Source organism: Centropristis striata, chromosome 14 (genome assembly GCF_030273125.1).
Source record: "Centropristis striata isolate RG_2023a ecotype Rhode Island chromosome 14, C.striata_1.0, whole genome shotgun sequence".
In the NCBI taxonomy this organism is placed as follows: Eukaryota; Metazoa; Chordata; class Actinopteri; order Perciformes; family Serranidae; genus Centropristis; species Centropristis striata.
In genome coordinates this window covers 14,591,256-14,611,137 of record NC_081530.1, presented here as the reverse complement: position 1 = coordinate 14,611,137, position 19,882 = coordinate 14,591,256, and the positions used below count along the sequence as shown (strand labels likewise).

General features: G+C 43.6%; 3 protein-coding genes across 3 annotated transcripts; all 3 read right to left on the bottom strand.

Moving 5' to 3' along the window:
- Nucleotides 1–1,256: 1,256 nt before the first annotated feature.
- hoxa1a (homeobox A1a) lies at nt 1,257–3,435 on the bottom strand. The gene is made up of 2 exons (XM_059350124.1): nt 2,823–3,435; nt 1,257–2,353 (listed from the first exon to the last, which is right to left on the bottom strand). The coding sequence occupies exons 1-2, from the start codon at nt 3,427–3,429 to the stop codon at nt 1,986–1,988; spliced, it is 975 nt and encodes a 324-aa protein (XP_059206107.1). The 5' UTR covers nt 3,430–3,435; the 3' UTR covers nt 1,257–1,985.
- Nucleotides 3,436–7,445: 4,010 nt separating this feature from the next.
- Nucleotides 7,446–9,704, bottom strand: LOC131985597 (homeobox protein Hox-A2a). The gene is made up of 2 exons (XM_059350791.1): nt 8,997–9,704; nt 7,446–8,407 (listed from the first exon to the last, which is right to left on the bottom strand). Exons 1-2 carry the CDS (start codon nt 9,358–9,360, stop codon nt 7,692–7,694), a joined length of 1,080 nt encoding a protein of 359 aa, XP_059206774.1. The 5' UTR covers nt 9,361–9,704; the 3' UTR covers nt 7,446–7,691.
- Nucleotides 9,705–12,326: 2,622 nt separating this feature from the next.
- Nucleotides 12,327–18,004, bottom strand: hoxa3a (homeobox A3a). Its single transcript, XM_059350748.1, has 2 exons — nt 17,455–18,004; nt 12,327–14,520 (listed from the first exon to the last, which is right to left on the bottom strand). The coding sequence occupies exons 1-2, from the start codon at nt 17,912–17,914 to the stop codon at nt 13,730–13,732; spliced, it is 1,251 nt and encodes a 416-aa protein (XP_059206731.1). The 5' UTR covers nt 17,915–18,004; the 3' UTR covers nt 12,327–13,729.
- Between the last annotated feature and the right edge of the window lie 1,878 nt (nt 18,005–19,882).

The following is a 19,882-nucleotide window of genomic DNA, read 5'->3' as shown; positions in this document are numbered from 1 at the left end:
GCAAACACAAACAGGCCCTTTGAGCAACAAGTCTGTGTACACTGTACTTCACTATTTATACCGAAACAACCCATCTAACAACACAATGAGGGTGTCTGAAGGTAACAAACTAACCTTGCCACAGGTTTCAGAACAACCGCTGCCCTGAATGTAGAAAAACACCCAATGCAACCCATTAACAATATCGAAAAAAAGAACAAGGAGATGAATAAAGTTAAGTTTGTCTTTACATAACTTACTATGTTTGCTGTTGCTGAACTGGACTGAGCAGCCTGCGCTGCAGCCTCAGCAGGTCTCCACAGCTCCAATAGAGCCGCTCCTGCAGGTGGATCCAAGGTAAAGGTGAGAGTCGCTCATTAATCATGGCTCTTTCGGCGTTTTTTGCCCTTTTATGGTATGATGGACTCGCAGCCTGCACACCAGGAATTAAAACAGCAAAAGAATCAGGAAAGACCTTTTTTTTGTTTGGAAACTGGCAAACTATATGGGCTAACGTGAAAACTTCCTGTCTTAGAACCCAGTATTTATCAACAAATATTCCTTATAATGCACGTTTATTTAAAGACTGTTATTGAGTAAATTATGTTAAAGAGCAGATTATTAAATCTTTCGTACATATAACAGAACCGGAAATAACAGCTCTTGTTAAAGCAAACTTGTGTAGCTGACTGTGACACGCAGTGCTGCAAGTTTTCACTGTTCCTCTTGTCATCAGGTGGGGATGATGACACCTCATTGTGACTTGGGCAACTGAGGCTGACAGGGCCAGTGGGGGCCCCACATCCTTGTCGATAGCCTAACCTCGCTGTTTTAATCGATACAGTTTTCTTTTTTGTCCCCTCAATAAGCCGAGGGTTCGATAAGGTTGTCATCACAAATGACGCTGACGTCCGCGCTCTCATCTCCTCCGTGGATAAACATGCCTTTATTATGCCAATAACTCTTTACCCCAGGGACGGGAGCGCGCACTGGCGCATACATTGAGGGACTCTGCTGTGCGTAAAAGATATGCAGCATCTCAAACTATGGGAAAATGGACAGAGCTTTTCTTCCCTGTCTGTAGAGCTTAGAGTAAAGGTCTGATGGGCGTATTTAGATGGAAGATTTGCTTTTAAATTCTTGGAAAAACTCTCTAATTCTCTCTTCCAAGACTTCCCCTCAGCAATGACACAGAAGAAGGTTTATTTTAGAGGTAAACGCACTTTAATACACATGATTGACCCGTAAACGTCTCTCGACAAAACATTTTGTATGTGCTCCACTGGATTAAATAGATAACAGATAAAAGCCTGGAACATACATGGCCTTACATGACCGGTTCCCCAACTGATAAAACTCAGCGGCCCGCTAATAATAATAATAATAATACATGAAAGCATTATGCATCATGCAAATCTCACACAATAGACATTCAGACAGTCGTGACACACAAACACATAGAGGGGACAGTGATTAAGGAGGTACTATAACAATAGACTCTATAACGATTAATAAACGAGGTCATCTCTTTGATTGTGTGATGCCTAATTGACGACATCCAGTGCAATCACCCTGGCCGTGGCCATTACGCATAACTTTGGCACATATGAGGTATTTGTTTGTGTGTGCAGCTTCGTGACTTGGCACATTCAGCAGCACTGGTCAGGAGCAGGTGTAAGGAAGGGACTTGAAATCCTCTGCACCATCATAGTCGTGGCGCAACGCGTATTTTACGTTAAATTTCAAAATAACGTGGACACATTTTGAATTATTGTTGTTTGGACAGCAATGATATCGTTCTTACGAACACATGGCACAATATAAAACAAAACTATAACTCAGAAATGGTCCATATTATTGTCCAAAGTCCCAAATAGTGCATTAATTCATCCTTAATGTCCACATCTGTCACCCATCCACCAGGACTTTGGCTTTGATACACTTGGTATGAGCTTTATTATATACAGGCCGCCTGTGGCCCGAGGAATTAAGGAGGCAGTAGGTTTTTAGTTGGAGGAGTAAGGATCAGACACCGTGGAGGATATGGGAGAAGGAGTAGAGGGAGCTGAGATTGACTTCTCAGATTCTGCATCGTCCATTTTCTCTTGACTGCTCTCTCCCGGGTGTGAGGATGGAGCTTTGGCTGGCAGCAGCCCTTCTTTCTCCCTCTTCTTCTGCTTCATCCTCCGGTTCTGGAACCAGATTTTCACCTGAGTCTCATTCAGCTGCAGCGCTGCCGCGATCTCAACGCGCCGAGCACGGGTCAGGTACTTGTTGAAGTGGAACTCCTTTTCCAGCTCCGTCAGCTGCTTGGTGGTGAAGTTGGTCCGGACCGTGTTCGGCTGACCCCCATAACCGTACTCCCCAGACCTGCCTGCAGGAAGAGAAGCAAATCACCGAGGTGAACTTGGAGAAAAACTTCATCTGACAACACGAGTTAATAGACAAGTGCGTGTGTTTGGAAACATTTTTTACAAGCAAGAAACAACTTTTACGCAGCAGGAAGCTACTTTTACGCAGCAATTAATGTCAAATACTTTGGAATTTAGTGTTATACATGAGTCCATACATTGTCAAATATAACACTTAAAAGTTGCATCTGCTACTGTATATATTATAACACTTCATTTTACAAAAGTAGGTTCCCCCAAGCCCTCTGTCTTTAGGCATTAGAAACATATATGAAGTATAACCATTAAACTCCACAACTTGGCTTTAAATGTAAAAAAAAAAAAAACTATCCACCAACTTTGTCGAACATCACTTAAATCTTAAGAGCTTGGATTATCTATAAACCAGTTGTTTACAGACAACACATTTTGCCGTAGGCACTTGCCACCGACCTGTTTTCGGAGGGTTCCTTTTGACTTTCATCCAGTCGAAGGTTTGTGCAGAAGATGCGCCCTCAGACAGAGGTGAACAGCAAGCCTCCAGGTGAGCTGCGTGCAGTGGTGACAGCGGGTTTGAGCACCCAGGAAAAGGGGCAGCTTGCTCGTGCCCGCCGCCATAGGCAGCGTGGGCATACTGCAGTTGACCCAGTGGGGCGGCACTGTAACCTTGGCGATGCTGAGACACCATGGAGGAGGAAATGTTACCCGAGTACATCAGTGGGCCGCACTGAGGGAATCCCGCTGTGGAGTCCACTTCCTGGTTGAGCGCGTAATGGTTATACGTAGCACAGAAACTTTGTGGTCCATAGCTGGAGCTGCAGGCCGGATGGGCCCCATAGGTGAGACCCAGAGAGTTCGCAGTAGACTGGTATGACCCCGACTGGTGCGGGATCCCGTCAGGGGATGCCCTGCTCCCCACGAAGCGGTCATCTGTCCCGCAGTTGTTGACAGTAACCGCGCAGGACTGGAAAGTTGTAATCCCGTGGTCCGAGTGAAAAGCCCTAACAGAGCACGAGCCACCTTCACCGCTCATCACCGAGTAGTCTAAGAAGCTGCTCATTGTAGCATCGTTCTGCCGGGGCCGAGGGACCGTCCGATCTACAGACACCCTCTGATCTCTTCCTATCTCCCCTCTTACCCCGAGTCAACCTTTACCTATACTCTGTCCTTATCAGAGGAGGGAGGGGGGCGCACGGGCCGATATCAATGAACGGGTGCTGTCACGTGGGCCCGGGTCAGCCAGTGAGGTACTTGTCCTTATCCCCTCAGCCGGTGACAGATTGGTGTTTGAGTGGCTATTTAAATTCCAGGCGCTCGTCGATCAAGGTGACGCGCGTCGCCACTAATGTATTGGCCGAGCAAACAATGAGCTGGGAGGCAGACGGCGGTGGACAGCTCCGGGGTCGCATGAAGAGCGGAGACCGGCAAACACGGCGTCTTCTAACCCCTGCTGTGTGTTCTGCAGCCCGGGGAAAGATTAACGTCCCCCCCCCCCCCCCCCCCCCAACCTCCACGACGACCCTGACCTGAGGTACGGTATTTTTGGAATAGAGAAGTGTGTGTGCGTGTATGTGTTGGTGCGTGTTTGCGTGCAGGGTTGTGCACGTGCCCTCCATGCATGTCTGTATCTGACCGCGCATAACAGTCGTGATGTCATATGTATAATGGTGTCATTCTCTCCTGGATGGATGGCTCAGTGTGTGCCACTGCCACAGGCTATATGTGGGTGATCAGTGCCCCATTCCGATGCGAAGTGTTTCACGCTTTAACACTGTGAGGAATTTGCTCAGCAAATATTTTCACAGTGTGACAGTGAAGGAGAGGCAGGAAGCTTTCAGTCCTGACACAAGCAAAAAGTACTCGAGTTCAGTCAAAGAGCTTTCTAATAACTTTTGTTCCCCATCAAGGTCGCGTTAGAAATGTTTGGCTGCTTTTCAGTGCTTGCTGGGAGGTCACAGGTGATGTAACGACAAGAAAAGCTATTAAACATTAAGATGATGTAGTATTAATTTTTTCTCTCCCAGGGTCATAGGGTGTGCTATCTTCTATGATTTCACTCCCACATGTATTCATTATGCATGTATAGTGATCAAATGATCTGATAATGCGAGGCCCGTTGTGGAGCTAATGCGCCCGTATAGCCCGAGGTGCGACTGTGGGCTGATTATCCTGTTAAGTTCATCAAATAAAGCTGTTGCTTTATTGCTGGAAATTAATGGCCACGAAGAGCTGCGCTGAGAGAGAAAAAAGAAGAAGAAGAAAAAGAGGGAGAGCAAGGAGGAGAGAGTGCGTGGGAGAGCCAACCTCTCACTGAGGAAGGAAAAGAAAGGGGAGGAGGGGAGGAGGGGAGGGAGGATCACATGGAGGGATCAGCGCCTCTACTGGTCGTATGCGGTGAAATACCTAACATGGTTTTCAGTGTGTTTATGAATGTATGATGACAGTCAGGGCTGTGCAATATCGAGAAAATCTGATATCACGATCCTTTTTTAACCGAAAATTTTGATATCGAACGATAATGTACGATTGGATATTGGTGCTTTTGCAAAACCTCACACAATGAGATTTTTGAGAAATAATCATCAGTAATGCAGTCTTTAAACCCAGGAAAAGACAACATTAATGCCCTATTATTATGATAGTAACATATCCAAAATCTAAGATAGATAAATATATTCTGGTAACATTTTACAATGATGTACATATTATTTAATAGTAACTAATAAATGATGACCTAATGAGGAAGTAACTTAGTGAACTATTAGATAATAATGATCTACTATTCAAATGCATATGTGCTTTTACTAAGATATCAAATGCAGGAGTTGCACTTGTAACACAGTATTACTGTAGTTCTGCTAATTGTAATAAAGTAAGAGACCTAAGTACCTCTTACACCACTGATTCAACTAAAAATCAAACTGAAGCTTACCAACAATATATACATACGTTTAATATGGTATGGCGTGATTAAAATGCTTATTAAATGTTATTGGTAGCCTAATACTAATAATAATCTGATAACGTGGTATGCCAATCTAACACTGACATGACTCTGTGCTGCCTAATGATTCTTTAACTTTGGATACTCACATTTTCTTTTTAATAGTTCTGCTTAAGTAAAATGTTGAATGTGGAAAAAAGGTGTTTTATTGCTTGATACTTCTCATTTTACTTAGTAGAAAGTCTAAATACTTATCCCATAGTTGATTTTACATTTAAATGCAAATAAGATTAAATATAAGAACTACAGACATTTTCTTATTTTCATTCTCAAAATTTTCAGCTATTTCAAACTAATGGCTTATTAAAGAAAGTGTAGAGTTGATAAAAACTTCCCAACACTGAAAAAAGCGCAGTGGGGTCAATACTACCCCCCCCCCCCCCCCCCCCCCCCCCCCCCCCCCCCCTCCCTCCTCCCTGTCTTCCCAGCTGCCTCTGTTGCAACACTAGTGAGTGGGCGCAGTGGGTCCTGCCTGTGGAAACTTCAGCCAGGCTTTGGAGCTTTCTTGGCTCTTTGTGTGAACACATGTGAGCAGAAAAGGCGCGCTGTCTCGGAATGATTTGGTTAGACTGGCCCTGTGGTCAGTCACTGGGCGCTGGAGTGCAGGAGTGTAGGAGGACCAGACCCCCTCCCTTTTACCCCTATACCCCCCTCCTTAAACACACACTCACATTGACACACACATAGTTACCCAGTAAGCTAATGTTCAGCCAGTCGATTGGCTTCTTATGGCTTACAGATTGTTCGATAAACCGCCACTGAACGCTCGAGTTTATGAATTTTGCACGTTTGTGAATCGACCCGTGCAGGCCGGTGTTTTCTTTTGCTTTTCTCAAAACACAAATAACCTATTGAGTCAAGCTGTGCATGCGCTAATAACTGATTCCCATAAGTCAACTCAAGTGCAATACAATAGAGCAAGACCATTCATAATCCCTATATTGACCTCAGACAGAAGTGCTGCAATAATGTTGTAAAAATCCCCCAAAACGCACAAAATCTAGTAATAAAGTGATCCAAATGACTCCCTCTCTGCAGCTATTCTTAGTAATTATGTGTCTGATAAATTGCATCTAGTCCACAAGTAGTCTGTTTTGAGTTTGGGCTACTTTTAACATACGGGGAAATATAGTAGCAGCCCTCATAACCTGCCTGCTACTGCATGCTGCCGCTGTCCCCGAGCCAGAGCCAGAGCCTGTGTGTTTAAACAAGCTATAAAAATGAATTATTACCAAACGCACGCAGAGACTCAGCCCCCTTTTAGCACAGGAATTGGGGAGTCCCGTATGAAAATGTAAGTGGGGTTTTATTTGTGCACATTACGCCACAATTGGTCTCCTTAATGTCCGTCTCATTCATGCCACGGAGTGATTTATGAGCTCCTGAAGGCAAACATGGCTCGGGTATTTGCCTGCAACATGCACACAATGTTAAGAGCCCTGTCCATGCTCAGATCCGTGCTGGCGTGTTTGCTTTTACTCTCCAAAAGTATGAAGTTTGAAGGTGAAAATAAAAATAATCTGCAGTAGGGTTTCTGTTTGCAGTTTGAAACTGTGCCAGCATGTCTGTGCAAAAAAATAATAAATCAAAAGTAATTTCAGCAAAGTAAGTGCTACTATTTTGCATCAATATTAAGTTAAATAAACTGCTAATTTGCAGATATTTAAAAAATAATTTTAGTACATTTTTAAAAAGTTTAAAATAGACATTCTTTTTATTTAAAAAATCGTCTTATATTGCAGTTCCCTATTAAAAACAATCCGAAATGTGTTGAAATAAATTCTACACTCAAAAGTAAAATTCAATCATGTGTGTCCCTTCACAACTCAACGCGCACTGGACTATTTATATTCATTACCAACCTGTTGTTAAATTTGCATAACGTCTCTATCTTTTTATGCCCTACTTCTTTTATTTTGCATATTCTCTGCATGAATAATTCAAGAAAAAAAAATACCCAGTGTGAAAATAGAAAAAGAAACGACTCATAACACCAGAAAAAAAGGATTGTAGCAAGTTAATTGTATTCTAACAAAAATATCCAAGACATTGGAAGCTATACAAAATAATATTGTATAATTATTCACAAACACTCATAATTTCCATTCCAAGAGATCAATTTGTTATGGTAATTACAAGCCACGTTTGAGTAGAGCTATTTCAGTGATTTCATTTCATCCTTACCTTGTATTAATCGTCAAGTCAAATATCAACAGAATAAATGTGCCGAATATACAAATAACATCAGTGTTAATAGCCTGATATTTATTGTCCCGGAAGAAGAGGAGAAAAAAGAAAGCTATTGTGATTGATTTCAGTTAATAGTTCAGATGCTGCAGGTCGATTGTAGTTAGAGACTCCGAGAAAAAATAGAAACTGTCCGTAGAAATGTCCACGGGGCTGTCCAGAGACTCTGATAAGCTCGGCGAGGCTGCATCGGAGAGCTGTAGGCAGGAATCCGAGGAGAAAGGTTGAAAATCGTGTATAGAAACATCCAGGGCCGGGGGACTGTCGCCATTGTCCGGGCCAGATGCCGAGCCTGGGCCCATTGTTGACATGCAGCCCGGAACAGTGGGTGACGGGTTGGGAAAATGTTTCAGATTTTTGTCATTGCTGTTCAGCGGCGCAGCAGCAAAGCTCATGGACTCGCCATTGTGGAGCTGCTGTGTGGAGTTATTCTGAAAGGAGCAGGTATCTCTTTCCAGCAGGGCCCCGCTCCGCTCGTACAGGGGGCCCTCGTCCTCTTCTTCGCTCTGGATGCCGTCCTCGGTGCCCGGCCCTTTCCCCTCCCCGTTGTGGTTCTCCTTGCTCTGGGTCTGCCGCTTGTGCTTCATGCGCCGATTTTGGAACCAGACTTTAACCTGCCTCTCTGTCAGATCCAGCAGGGCCGCTATCTCCACTCTCCTCGGCCGGCACAGATACTTGTTGAAGTGGAACTCTTTCTCCAGCTCCAGCAGCTGCGTGTTGGTGTACGCTGTCCTCAGCCGCCGGGAGCCCCCTCCTCCCCCTCCACTCTCAACAATCTCAGGCGAGCCTGGAAAATAAGCATCACGGTAGCATTGGGATTAAAAACGCAGGGCACAACAGTTACATAACCCCACTGCCAGTGAATCTAACATTATGGCTCTCACAAGACACCAGAGAGTGGCTCACAACACGCTGCAGCAAAATGGCCGCTGGAGCTATACTGACCCAGGCTTATAGCCTTTGGACATTTTATCCAAAAAATCATTACAGCGTCAGATTGTTTTACGCATAAAATAACACCGAGCATGAGCGTGAAGCAAACACTAAAAGCAGTGAGGTCCAGGCTGGTGTGGGATACTAATGAATGCTCCAGCTGCCCTCCTCGGCAACGGCACTCCATCACTCTTCATTACTGTCACACATCAAAACTCTGCTACGGCTAGGGGAATAAATCATCTTACATGACCAAACTTTACGCAAACTTTTTTTTTCTTGCTTCATACATAATCACACTAAAGTAACAACCATAAATCTATGAGAATAAACCCTCTCTATAGGCTGTTTGTTTTTGCTTTTTAAAGAAAGGCCCATGTGAGCTAAAATTTAGCAACACATAGTAAACACTTTTTGCAGCAATGTGTTTAGAAATCACCCACCTTTTGGAGAAAAGCACACAGGTCCATTGGATATGGTGGTAGCGGTGGAGGTCGGCAGGTGGTTCCTCTTAGAGGCTTTCTTCTCCCGCATCCAGGGGTACTCCGGGGGTAAGGAGGCTGTGGGCAGCGGGCTGCATCCGTCGGGGCTGTGTCTGGGCCGGCCGTGCCGCGGATGGCTGCCCGGATTCAGGCTGGGAATGGTCTGCTCAAAGGGAGGAGGAATCAGTGTCGGGCGTGAAAGCGTCGAGCTCTTGATTGATGAACTTTGAAATGAATCAGCGACAGGGGGGAAAGATGTCAGGCACTCAGCAAGCGACGGCTGACTATTGATAAAACCGCTCTCTCGCTCGAATTCGTAATTCATCTCCGCTCCCTGAGAGCCGAGGAAAGTTTGCACGCGTATTTTTATAAATGTTGCGGCTCAGTGAGGACGAGAAAGAAAAAATCATTAAAAAATCTCCTGGTGGTGTTTTTTCTATATCACTGATTACGGCCGTATGGGGACCGAGCTACTATTAAACTATTGAATTCATGGAGACAAGGTTGAAATTGGACCGAATTGCCTGTCACATGATTACCTCTGCCCAATGACAATTTGGGGTTTAATCAAAAGGAGCCACTGTCTGCCTGATTGATCCAAAAACTCTGATGAAGAACGCCTCGCTCAGCTGGGGGACGACTGTTTTTATTTACATCTTTGTCCGCTCAGTTTATCCTCCTCTCGCCCCTACAGTCCAGTCCACTAAGCTACAAAATGTGTTTTTTAAGAATGGCTGACGCTCACTATTACAGGGAAGGAGCCCAGCCTAGGGTACGCGGATTCGTGCACTCCTCTTTCTCGTATTGTTTGAGGATGTCAGTCGAGAACGCCCCCACCACACACACACACACACACACACACACACACACACACACACACACACACACACATTTCACGCCAGTAGCTATTCATATAGGCAAGAGTCAGCCTTCAGATGTGAAAAAACATACCTCAAAAACTGATATTGAGACTTCTGGACAGACACCCAACAATCCAGTCTGCTCAGTGAGTGTAGACTCCACAATAGATGTCCTCAAAGATGCATAATAATGAAATATGCAGTGCATCCATTGACATGTGTTGCAATAAAAAGCCCATCCATTAAGTTAATACTGACGGATATGACACGTTCAGACCATTTCTTCCCATAACAGCTGTTTAACATTTACACATCAGGTCCAGAAACTTGTAAAAGAGATCCACGTGCATGCATGCACACTCACGAATATTGTTTTATTATAGGCTATTCATAGCCTCTATAGGTGTGATATAAAAGCACATAGGTTATTCGTTTATTCCATAAAAGGTCGATTTTATAACGAGGTCATGAGCGCTCATGTGCGTGCACAAACCCACAGACACTAGGTTCAACACACAGGAGCCCTTTGTTGTGTGATTGGTTATAGCCACATTTTTCGATAACCCAATGCTGACATTATTTAAAATATATTATCATATTTAGAATGGCTTCCTGTCCATGTTAAGAGTGAGAAACCATAAGGCTGCACCAGGGTTTATGGGAGGACAGAAGCTACAATGCTGAGAATCTCACTCCAGCATCAATTCTACCTGAAATTGCAATGCAGCAAACAGCATCACGTTTACAATCGACCATTTACAACGAATCCATTTGCAGCGTTATTATGTAAATGGAATTGTTATTGAATGGCGCTTCCCTGCAGTGTTTGCTTTTATAGCCCTTCCAGAATAATCTGTGAAAGCCACATTCGGGATGTTTTTCGTCAAGCTGTACATGTTATATTTTCATTTGAAAAAAAGAAAGAAATATGGCTTTTATGGTGAGTAAGAGAGGGGAAGAAGAGAAGTGGTAGGCCTCTCTCAGTTTGTTGCTTATATACCAAACAAAGAGTCCTGGAAGCCTGTGCGCGATCAATCTTACTCGCCAAAAGGTCTGACAGCTCGGTGCCCTCACAACACATTTAAGGCTTCTAACTCTCCCCCGGATCAAATGCAGCCAGGAAGCGGCGAGAAACACTGGCCACTCAGATTAGAACCAGTTTTTGCTCGCAGTTGTAGCCGGGCTGTCGCTGGAGGGATGTTTTAAAAGATAAATCCAGCTGCACAAGATGCGACCATTTCCCTTTTTGGAGGAGGCGGTAATGCGCCAACGGTGAGTAGGGCGAAGCAGCTTCTCCACCTGGCTTTTATCTTTTTTTGTATTGTGAATGCATTTACGCACAGACAAGTATTTGTCGTTTTTGTAGACATGCAGGTTTGTGAGCGGACCGTGCAGACTGTGTGGTGAAGGACAGAGTTGCTAGGGGAAGAGATGGATGGCTTTTTTTTTTTTTTTTTTGGAATTACGCACAGGCTTTGTGTGCAAGGAAAGGAGTGGGTGGCGGCATTTAGTGGACCCCAGCCTGTCCTACACACTTGTCTTTACAGCAGGATTGATTTAGGAGCACTTTCCCACGGATGGAACTGCAATGAAAGAAATACAAATCTCTTGTTTCAGTTAAAAAACGTTATTTATGTGCTACCTGTGTATGGCGCATATGGGTCAAATCAGTGGCTTGCTGTGAGTGCGTGTGCGCGTGTATCTCTCAGAGTGTGTGTGTGTGTGTGTGTGTGTGTGTGTTGGATGCAGAAATACTCAGTGCAGTTTTTTTTTACTGTGACACACCATGGTTCAATTGTTCTAGGTTTCCCTGCTAACCAGATGTCAGGGCCAGTAATGTTCATGCCCTTTTATATCAATCAGAGAGGGCTGAAAATTATTTCAATAATACTGCAGCTGCACAAAGGCATAACATAATAACAAGGTTAATATAATATAAAAATGTTTAGGTAATTTGATGAGAGAACTAGAAAAATAACTTGGATTCCCCCCCCTGAAAAATAAATATAATAACAGAGCTTTACAAATCAATATAGGCATTTTAGCTCAATTTTTGAACGTTTTATATTTCTGCAAATAATAGAGAGAAAATACAATTTTAAAAAATGCATAATTATTTATATGCAGACGCTTCATTTAAACAAAATACACACAAAGGGATTTTTTTCAGCTTTCCACTGATAATTTGCTTTGCTGTAACCTTCCATACAGCCGTATGCCGTGTTTTCATGTTGAACTGGCTTTACGCATCTTGCAGATCTGTAAATATAATGAGGAAAATAAGCCCCGTTGCCATTCTACTTGAGCCTGTATCCTCTCTGACCGCATTTGACTGACTGAACATATCAGGGAATTATTTTTCAAACGATTTCTCATTTAGCTTGTTGTCTCCTTGCAGAATCTCCAGAAGGGCCTGTGTGACATTTTTATTATTATGGATGTGCCCACGCAGATAAAAGGAGGGGAGAAGGCCACCCGAGAGTTTTCTTCACGTCGAATCAAGAAGAGGGGAGCAAAATAATTCAATATTTGACGTTAACTGCGGCCATTTCTGTTTCTGTTATTGAATATTAAATATGGAAGCTGGTTTCACATTATTTTGAACGCATAATTATACAAATATAATTTTACCCATTACCATCCATGGTTTATTATTTAACCATTAACTGTCTCTTTTTTGCCAAATGTCTTAAATGTAATATTATTAATTTTTTTCTTTTTCTTTATCACCCCAACAATTTCGTCATGAAATATATAACATGTATGTCATAATTGCAAAACTAGAATTCTATTTTGATATTTTTTTATTTAAGAAACTGTCTTGTATTTGTTTTTGTGATCATGTGAAATGCTACTTGGTGTGTCTAAATTAAAACTACAAGTTTGCTGCAATTATATTTCAATTCTTTTTTATTTATTTCTTCGAACTGGAGCAGCGTGGAATGTCTGACATCGAAAAAGAAAATTGATGATGTCTGTTTCTTTTTTTTTCTTCAACAAAGAAACTGCTAATGTGTGTCCTTCTTTCCACCCTTATTGCATGACTGATTGATTTTACATTCGCTGAGAAAATAAAACACCTCCTCGAAGAAGAAGAGAAGAAGAAGAAGAAGAAGAAGAAGAAGAAGAAGAAGAAGAGAAGAAGAAATGGAAACATAGCCTGTGATAGCTGCAGACTACATGTATGGGCTGGAAAAGGGCCGAGACGCTAATTTTCCACCAACCTTGTCCCCCACACAAAGATCGCAGAGGTGTCAAATAATACTAAAGGACTCTTTTATCTTAACACCGAACAAAATAAATAACATTAGAAAGTCCAATGGAACAACACAAGCAAGGGAGGCTGCGGATAAGCTCGTGACCCTTGTTTCTGAAAATGTATTTCCCCTCATAATCCTAGCTCGTGGCTCTAGAAGGATCCTTTCACAAGTGCAACAAAATGCAAAACACAATTCTTCAACTGCGGATAAATAAAAGACGGACAAATTCACATTCAAAATGAATAACATATGTTCATAATACCCTGTTTGAGATTTAAAAGAAAATAAAAAATAACAAAGATTAAATAGGCTATATACTGTGCCCCCCTCCCTCCCACTCTAGACGTCCTACAGCCCAGATAAAGGTCTTTGTGAGACAATGACACGAGCAAATAGAGAAAAATTCAAGCAAGTCGTGATTATTTATCCTACGCTACTTCACACATCAAACTATAGAGAACATAAACAAAAGCAGAGACAGAAGGTGGAAGCCTTGAGGAGGCGCAGAAACAAAGCAGTAATGTGTCTGGAGGTGGATAAGACAATGGGCGGAGTGATCCGGGCTGCGCCACCGCTACAGATGCGTCAGTTTGGGCGCTTCCTGGATTCTTCCCTGAGAGTAGTGCGACGTAAGGTCTGTGTACGTCGGTGTCGGATCACACACTCCGTGATGCTGACTGTTGCCCATTGTGATTGCTCCGTTGTAGTCCATGTTTGCGGACGGCGGGTGCGAGAGGTGGGTCAGACCGAAAACGGACGTCCCAGAATTGGGCATTGAGTCGATGTAACCTCCGCCGACATACACGGGGCTGCCCTGCATGTGAGTCCCGTAGTTGCCATTGCCTTGGAGGGGATGCGCGTCATACTCGGGCGTGGCCGAGTCGGTCCCGGGATACCTCTTCTGGGAGGGCGGGCAGTTGTTGAGGGAGCTGTTCAAAGGAGGGGGATATGACGTGGCCATACCGTATGCATTTTGATGAGGTTTATTGTAAGACGTCGGCGACTGGGACTCATAAGGTACACTGTTTACAAGAGAATGCATAGAGTTGAGGTATCCACCACCACCGCCACCACCGGAGGCCGGGCCCACGGGACTCCGAGGGGACTGTCCCCCAGGGGATGGCATCATTCCGACACCTTTCTGATCCTTCTTGTATTTCATCCTGCGGTTCTGGAACCAGATTTTGATCTGTCTCTCTGTGAGGTTGAGCAGGTTGGCCATCTCCACCCTCCGGGGTCTGCAGAGGTACCGGTTAAAGTGGAACTCCTTCTCCAGCTCCACTAGCTGGGCGCTGGTGTAAGCTGTCCGGGCCCTCTTCGACGCTGCTGACCCCGGAGGACTCTTGTCTCCGGGGCAACTCTCCACTGTCAGGGAGGAGAAGAGGAGGATGTGTCAATCAGTAATCCATTACAGAGAGGAGAGAGAGAGAGAGAGAGAGAGAGAGAGAGAGAGAGAGAGAGAGAGAGAGGAGTACAGAGGCAGAGACAGGAGAGTGAAAGCAAGACGCACAGCTGATAACAGAACTTTCAACCATCAGGAGAGGCTGCTTTACTAGATAAACATGCTTAAATAGGAGGTTTCATCATCGACTCTTTCTCTCCTCCTCCCCCTTTCTGTGCACGTGTATGTGTTGCAACCGCCTCAACATTTTGATAAATCCTCTGCCTACTACAAGGGTTATCACGAGGGCTCCATAAGACAATTAAAAACCAGTGTATGGGCACTGTGTCTGTGCGCACGCTACACTAACTGCAACGAAAAAAACCTGAAGAATAGTAGGTCAATATCTGATATGGAACCAGGTAACCTCAGTTTTCCTACTAAAACATTTTGACCCTCACCCCCCCCCCCCCCCCCCCCCCCCCACCCCTACCCCCCCCCGTAGTCACAGAGTAGCACACGCGTAATGCAAACACAAGAATTATGTATTCCTCAGGGTGTATAAAGCTGCTCGCCCTGCCCTCACTGATAAGCCTCCCCCTCTAAGAAGCTGGAGCCTGGCTGCAGAATAGCAAGGTGTTGGTCTACTTACTGCTCGCCGCTGTGGCAGGCGGCCAACACTTAATAAATTTCACTACCTGTCGCCCAAACGTTGAGCAAAAGGAATGCAGCATGACATAACCTGACCCATTAGGTTATAACCGAGATGAAAGAGAAGTTAACACGAGGAATACCCATGTATGTGGAGTGATAATGATTATTATTGTATATTCTTGTTAAAGGGATAGTTAATTTGATTTATTAAAGACTGATGTGGGGAACATGTGTGTGTTAAGTGCAGGATTATTGTTATCCCCGTGCGTAAAAGGGTTTTCATAAATGTTAGCACCTCAACGTGTTGCTAAAACTAATGAAAAGCCCTTCCAAACATAAATCACAGTGAAGGGCGACACACTGCTTTGCATTTTAAACTCTTACTGCACAAGAGTTCATATAACTTAATTACAAAATGAGAGGGTAAGGAGAAGGTAAGCACCTCTGCATTTTTAGACTGGGGGTGTTTGTTTGCATTGAACCAAACACAACCCCACCACCCTGACCAAAACAGCAGCTTGCGTATGTGCGTAAAGCGTGCGTAAAAGGCTTTTCATAAATGCGAGCCCTTGTGCCAGTCTTTTAAAAATGTTCCCAACATAAATCACAACGGAGTGCGTCACACTCCTTAGCGTTTTAGCTCTTAATGTAGACGACTACCTATAACGTAATTAGCAGCTTAATTTATAAAATACAAGGATATAAAAAGATTGAGCATCTGTGAAATTGCACAGTAAACCCCCCAAATACAAATTCCCCTCTATAACCCACCAAGTTTTCGTCCAATTAAACAGCAGGATCTGAACTGCGTATGTGCGTAGACGCGCATTAAAGCGTATAACGTGCGTTTAAGCATTCCCCATAAAGGCTAGCACTTTGGTCAGTTGTTAACAAATGTATAAACACCTTCCTAACATAAATCACAGCAAAAGACGGCACACTGGTTTGTATTTTAGTTGCTGTAGACCTATGTATAAAGGCCATGGAAAGATGAGTATCTGTTATTTTTAAGTTAGCTCTATGCTAGTAGACACCAAAACAAATCCCCTTCTGTGACCCAAGAAGTTTCTCCCCGGGCGATATGGATTGCGTACGTGCGTAAAACGTGCGTAAAAGGGTTTCAATATATGTTGGAACGTCAAAGAGTTGTTTAAAATTGACGGAAAAAAATTCTCAAAACATAAATAAATATATTAAATAAAAGAAGCCACCTTGCTTTGCATTTTCATCTTTTACTGTAAGAAACTTACCCATTTCATTTATGATAAAGATGATCATTGGATGATGAGCATCTCTTAATTTGTGAGACGAGTTCATGTAAAAAAAAAGATTTTGAGAGAGAGAGAGAGAGAGAGAGAGAGAGAGAGAGAGAGAGAGAGAGAGAGCCTAAAGCTCCCCAGCCTGACCCACCAAGTTTTCCTGTCTTCAAAACAGCAGGGTGGCTTACGTAAAACGTGCCTAAAGGTTAGCACATAAATCAAAATCAAGCCACACAACCTACTTGCTTACTGTCGAATACTATATGTACCTTAACTGAAATAGTATCCACACAATTTACAAAATAAGAGGGTCATGGGAAGATTAATTTTTAGGTTGGCTCTATGTAAATAAACACCCCCAAACTCAAACCCCCCACTCTGACCCCACCAAGTCTCCCTCTAATCAAAACAGCAGGACAAACTGAAACAACTGTTGTGCGTGTTTGTTTGTTGTCTCTCCGGGAACATTATGTGATCAGTGAGATGCATGTTTACAGTAGGGACAGGTCAGCTGCAGGGCACAGGGACAACAAATGGTGGAATCTACTTCTAATGCTGAGGACCATATTTCTTTTACAGTCTGTAACCTTAAAGTTTATTTTTAATGTTAGGGTATCGTTTTTGGAGAATATCCAAGAAGATGTGACTAAGTCATTACAGGGTAGAATAAAAGTAACTCTTGTACATAAACTGTGACTGTGTGGTCTTTTTTTTCTGGCTGTAGTTCATGAATAACTTTAGGGTCCCCCAGTGGGAACAAATATACATGACACAATATAATACCACAAACCACTGACTTGAAAATGAACACCTCTCTGACACTGGAGCAGAAAAAAAATACATTCTCATATTGTCCTGTTGCGGTTTGCCCCCCTCCCTCATATCTCCTTACCTTACCAGCCCACCCACAACCCCTATACATTGTGTCCTCCCTCAAAAAAAAAACTCATGTAACTTTCTGGTGATTGGAAGTTCTGCGTGTATGTGTCAGCAGGTTGAAGGTACCTGAACTGGAGCTACTGGTGGGTTTCTGCTTGGTGTTCTGACGGGATTCCTTCATCCAGGGGAAGATCTGTTTGCGGGTAGCAGAGGTCGGGGAGCCGTTCTTGGCACTGGGCTGGTTGGACCCGTTGCTTGTGTTTTGGCTGATAGCACCGGGGGATTGTGAGGGAGGGGGTGGGCCTGACACTGGCACCTGCGGTTGATTGCTTTCGGGATGAACCTTGGACTGCGCCGCCTGAATGGCTGTGGTCCTGTCGCAGCTCTCCGCCATTTCCCCCGGCTTCTGCAGAGCCACGGAGCCGTCAGGAGACTGCAGGGAGCAGGCAGGTCGATGGTACTCACTTTCCACATGAGAGGCCCGGGGATATTGGACCTGATTGGCATCATAACTGAAGCCATTTGCGCTTTGATATGGGTAGCCACTGTAAATTGCGGAGCTGTCGTAGTAGGTTGCCTTTTGCATCTCGCCGTTTCCCAATATTTATTTCAGAAACTGACAGGGTCTTGACACCCTTGTAGAATAACATTGGCACCCCGTGGTCACGTGACGCCTCTCCGCCAATGGCCTCCTCGGGTGAACCTAGGGTTACAAGAAGCACTGTGAGGAGAAGAAATGGTGGCGATCCATCTTACTTTTCAATACAGGCCTGACACTGGAGACTATGGAAGCAAGATAGGGCCAACAGTTCTGTAGACTATTACCGTTTACCTTATGGCTTACACAGGGCACAAAGGCACGCACTAACCTTGTATTACCATCTGTGCCAAACCACATCAAAACAAAACCTTTTCAAAAGCATTTCAGATTGCCAAATAAATTTTAGGACCTAACAAGAGCCTGCATGACATTTTAAACCTTTTTAACAATAAAACTGTATATAGAGTTACAGGACATATTTTAGAGAAAATGCTGTAGGTAAAAAGGGTGCTGTAGGGAATTCTTATTACCACACAGGAAAAATAATATTTCTGTAACATTGTTATTTTAAGAACAAGGCTGTCAACAGTATATCCGATTTTCTATGTAGCAGGTGAACGCATTCCATGTGGCCCCCAAACTTTTAACCCATTTCTGTTTTGCACAAAAAAGAGGAATCTTTCTTCAGTAACAGGGTAGATCTCAATGCGCTGTGCTTCCCCGGCCACCTGAAGCAAAGCAGAAACAACCGCATTCTCTTCCTTTTCTTTCTTTTTTTTCTTTCTTTGCATGCTGCAAGATAAATGGAAGGGCCACGAGGAAACCTGAAAAACCGGGCGGGCATCCGTGCATCTCCATGACCACGGTTTGAACTTTTTCCTTGCAAGGCCCATAATAATGGCTGCTGTCGGTGCTGTCTGCGCCGGCGGCCCGTCGCGGTGATATATGGGAGGTCAGTGGGCCGGGACGGCCTGCTCGGAATGAGCGGCCCGGTGAGCAGCCAAGCTCCGGTACTCAGGCGGACCGAAACCCGGCGTGGCACAGCGAGAGCCTGCTGCTAAACCACCATAACTCACGCAGGTAACCATGGGGATCAGCCTCTATGAGATTATTGGGGAACTATAAACCATAATAAGACAGATCTACGGGTCATTATGGGCGAATTTCTCATAATGTGACATTACTAATGAAATAGAAGAATATTTAATGTTGACTCCTGCTGTTTTTACGCTGCCATTAAAAATCGCAAAGTGCAATACATAAGCATAATAATAATAATAATAATAATAATAATAATAATAATAGGCCTACTTTTAAATTAAAATTTAAAAATGATAATTATAAATACAATTTAAACCCGAGCCAATTCATTTACCTTATGGTTGAAAAATCATGCAGTTCTTTGTCCTGCACTCTAGATTGTACTAGTGCAGCCGATCCAATCGAGAAAGCAGATCATTTGGAGATTAATTAACATTTTTTTAATTAAATAAAGTAAAAAATATTTTATTTAAACCATTAATTCACATTTAAACTGCTGAAACTAACAGGGCCTTGTGTTATGTATCTGATAGTAAATGTGACCCTAACATTAACGATGTTAATAGGCTACTGTAGACTGCAATAAATAACATCACTTGCTGTTTTCACAATCCATAAGTATATAGTAGCGTGTAGTTCTGGAGCAGATATATAATGCATTTTCATAAAATGAGCGCAAGGGATTTAGAGTAAAATGTCGACTATAGCTCTGATTTTGTGCAGCCGTGCAAAATCAAATGAGTATAAAATGAGCAGCTGAACCGCAGAGTGAGAGAAGGTGTCTTCGCTGCTTCTGCACTCACGATGACCTGGGAAAGATATCAGAAAGCTTTGTGGTGTATATCTCCAGGCGAGCCGTTGCGATAGTCATAAAAGACAGAGAAAGAGAGACAAATGACAGACTTTCTGCTGCAGCCCTCTGCTCCGCGTTAGAGAAATCTGGCTGCTCGGCTCCGTGTGTGTGTGTGCGTG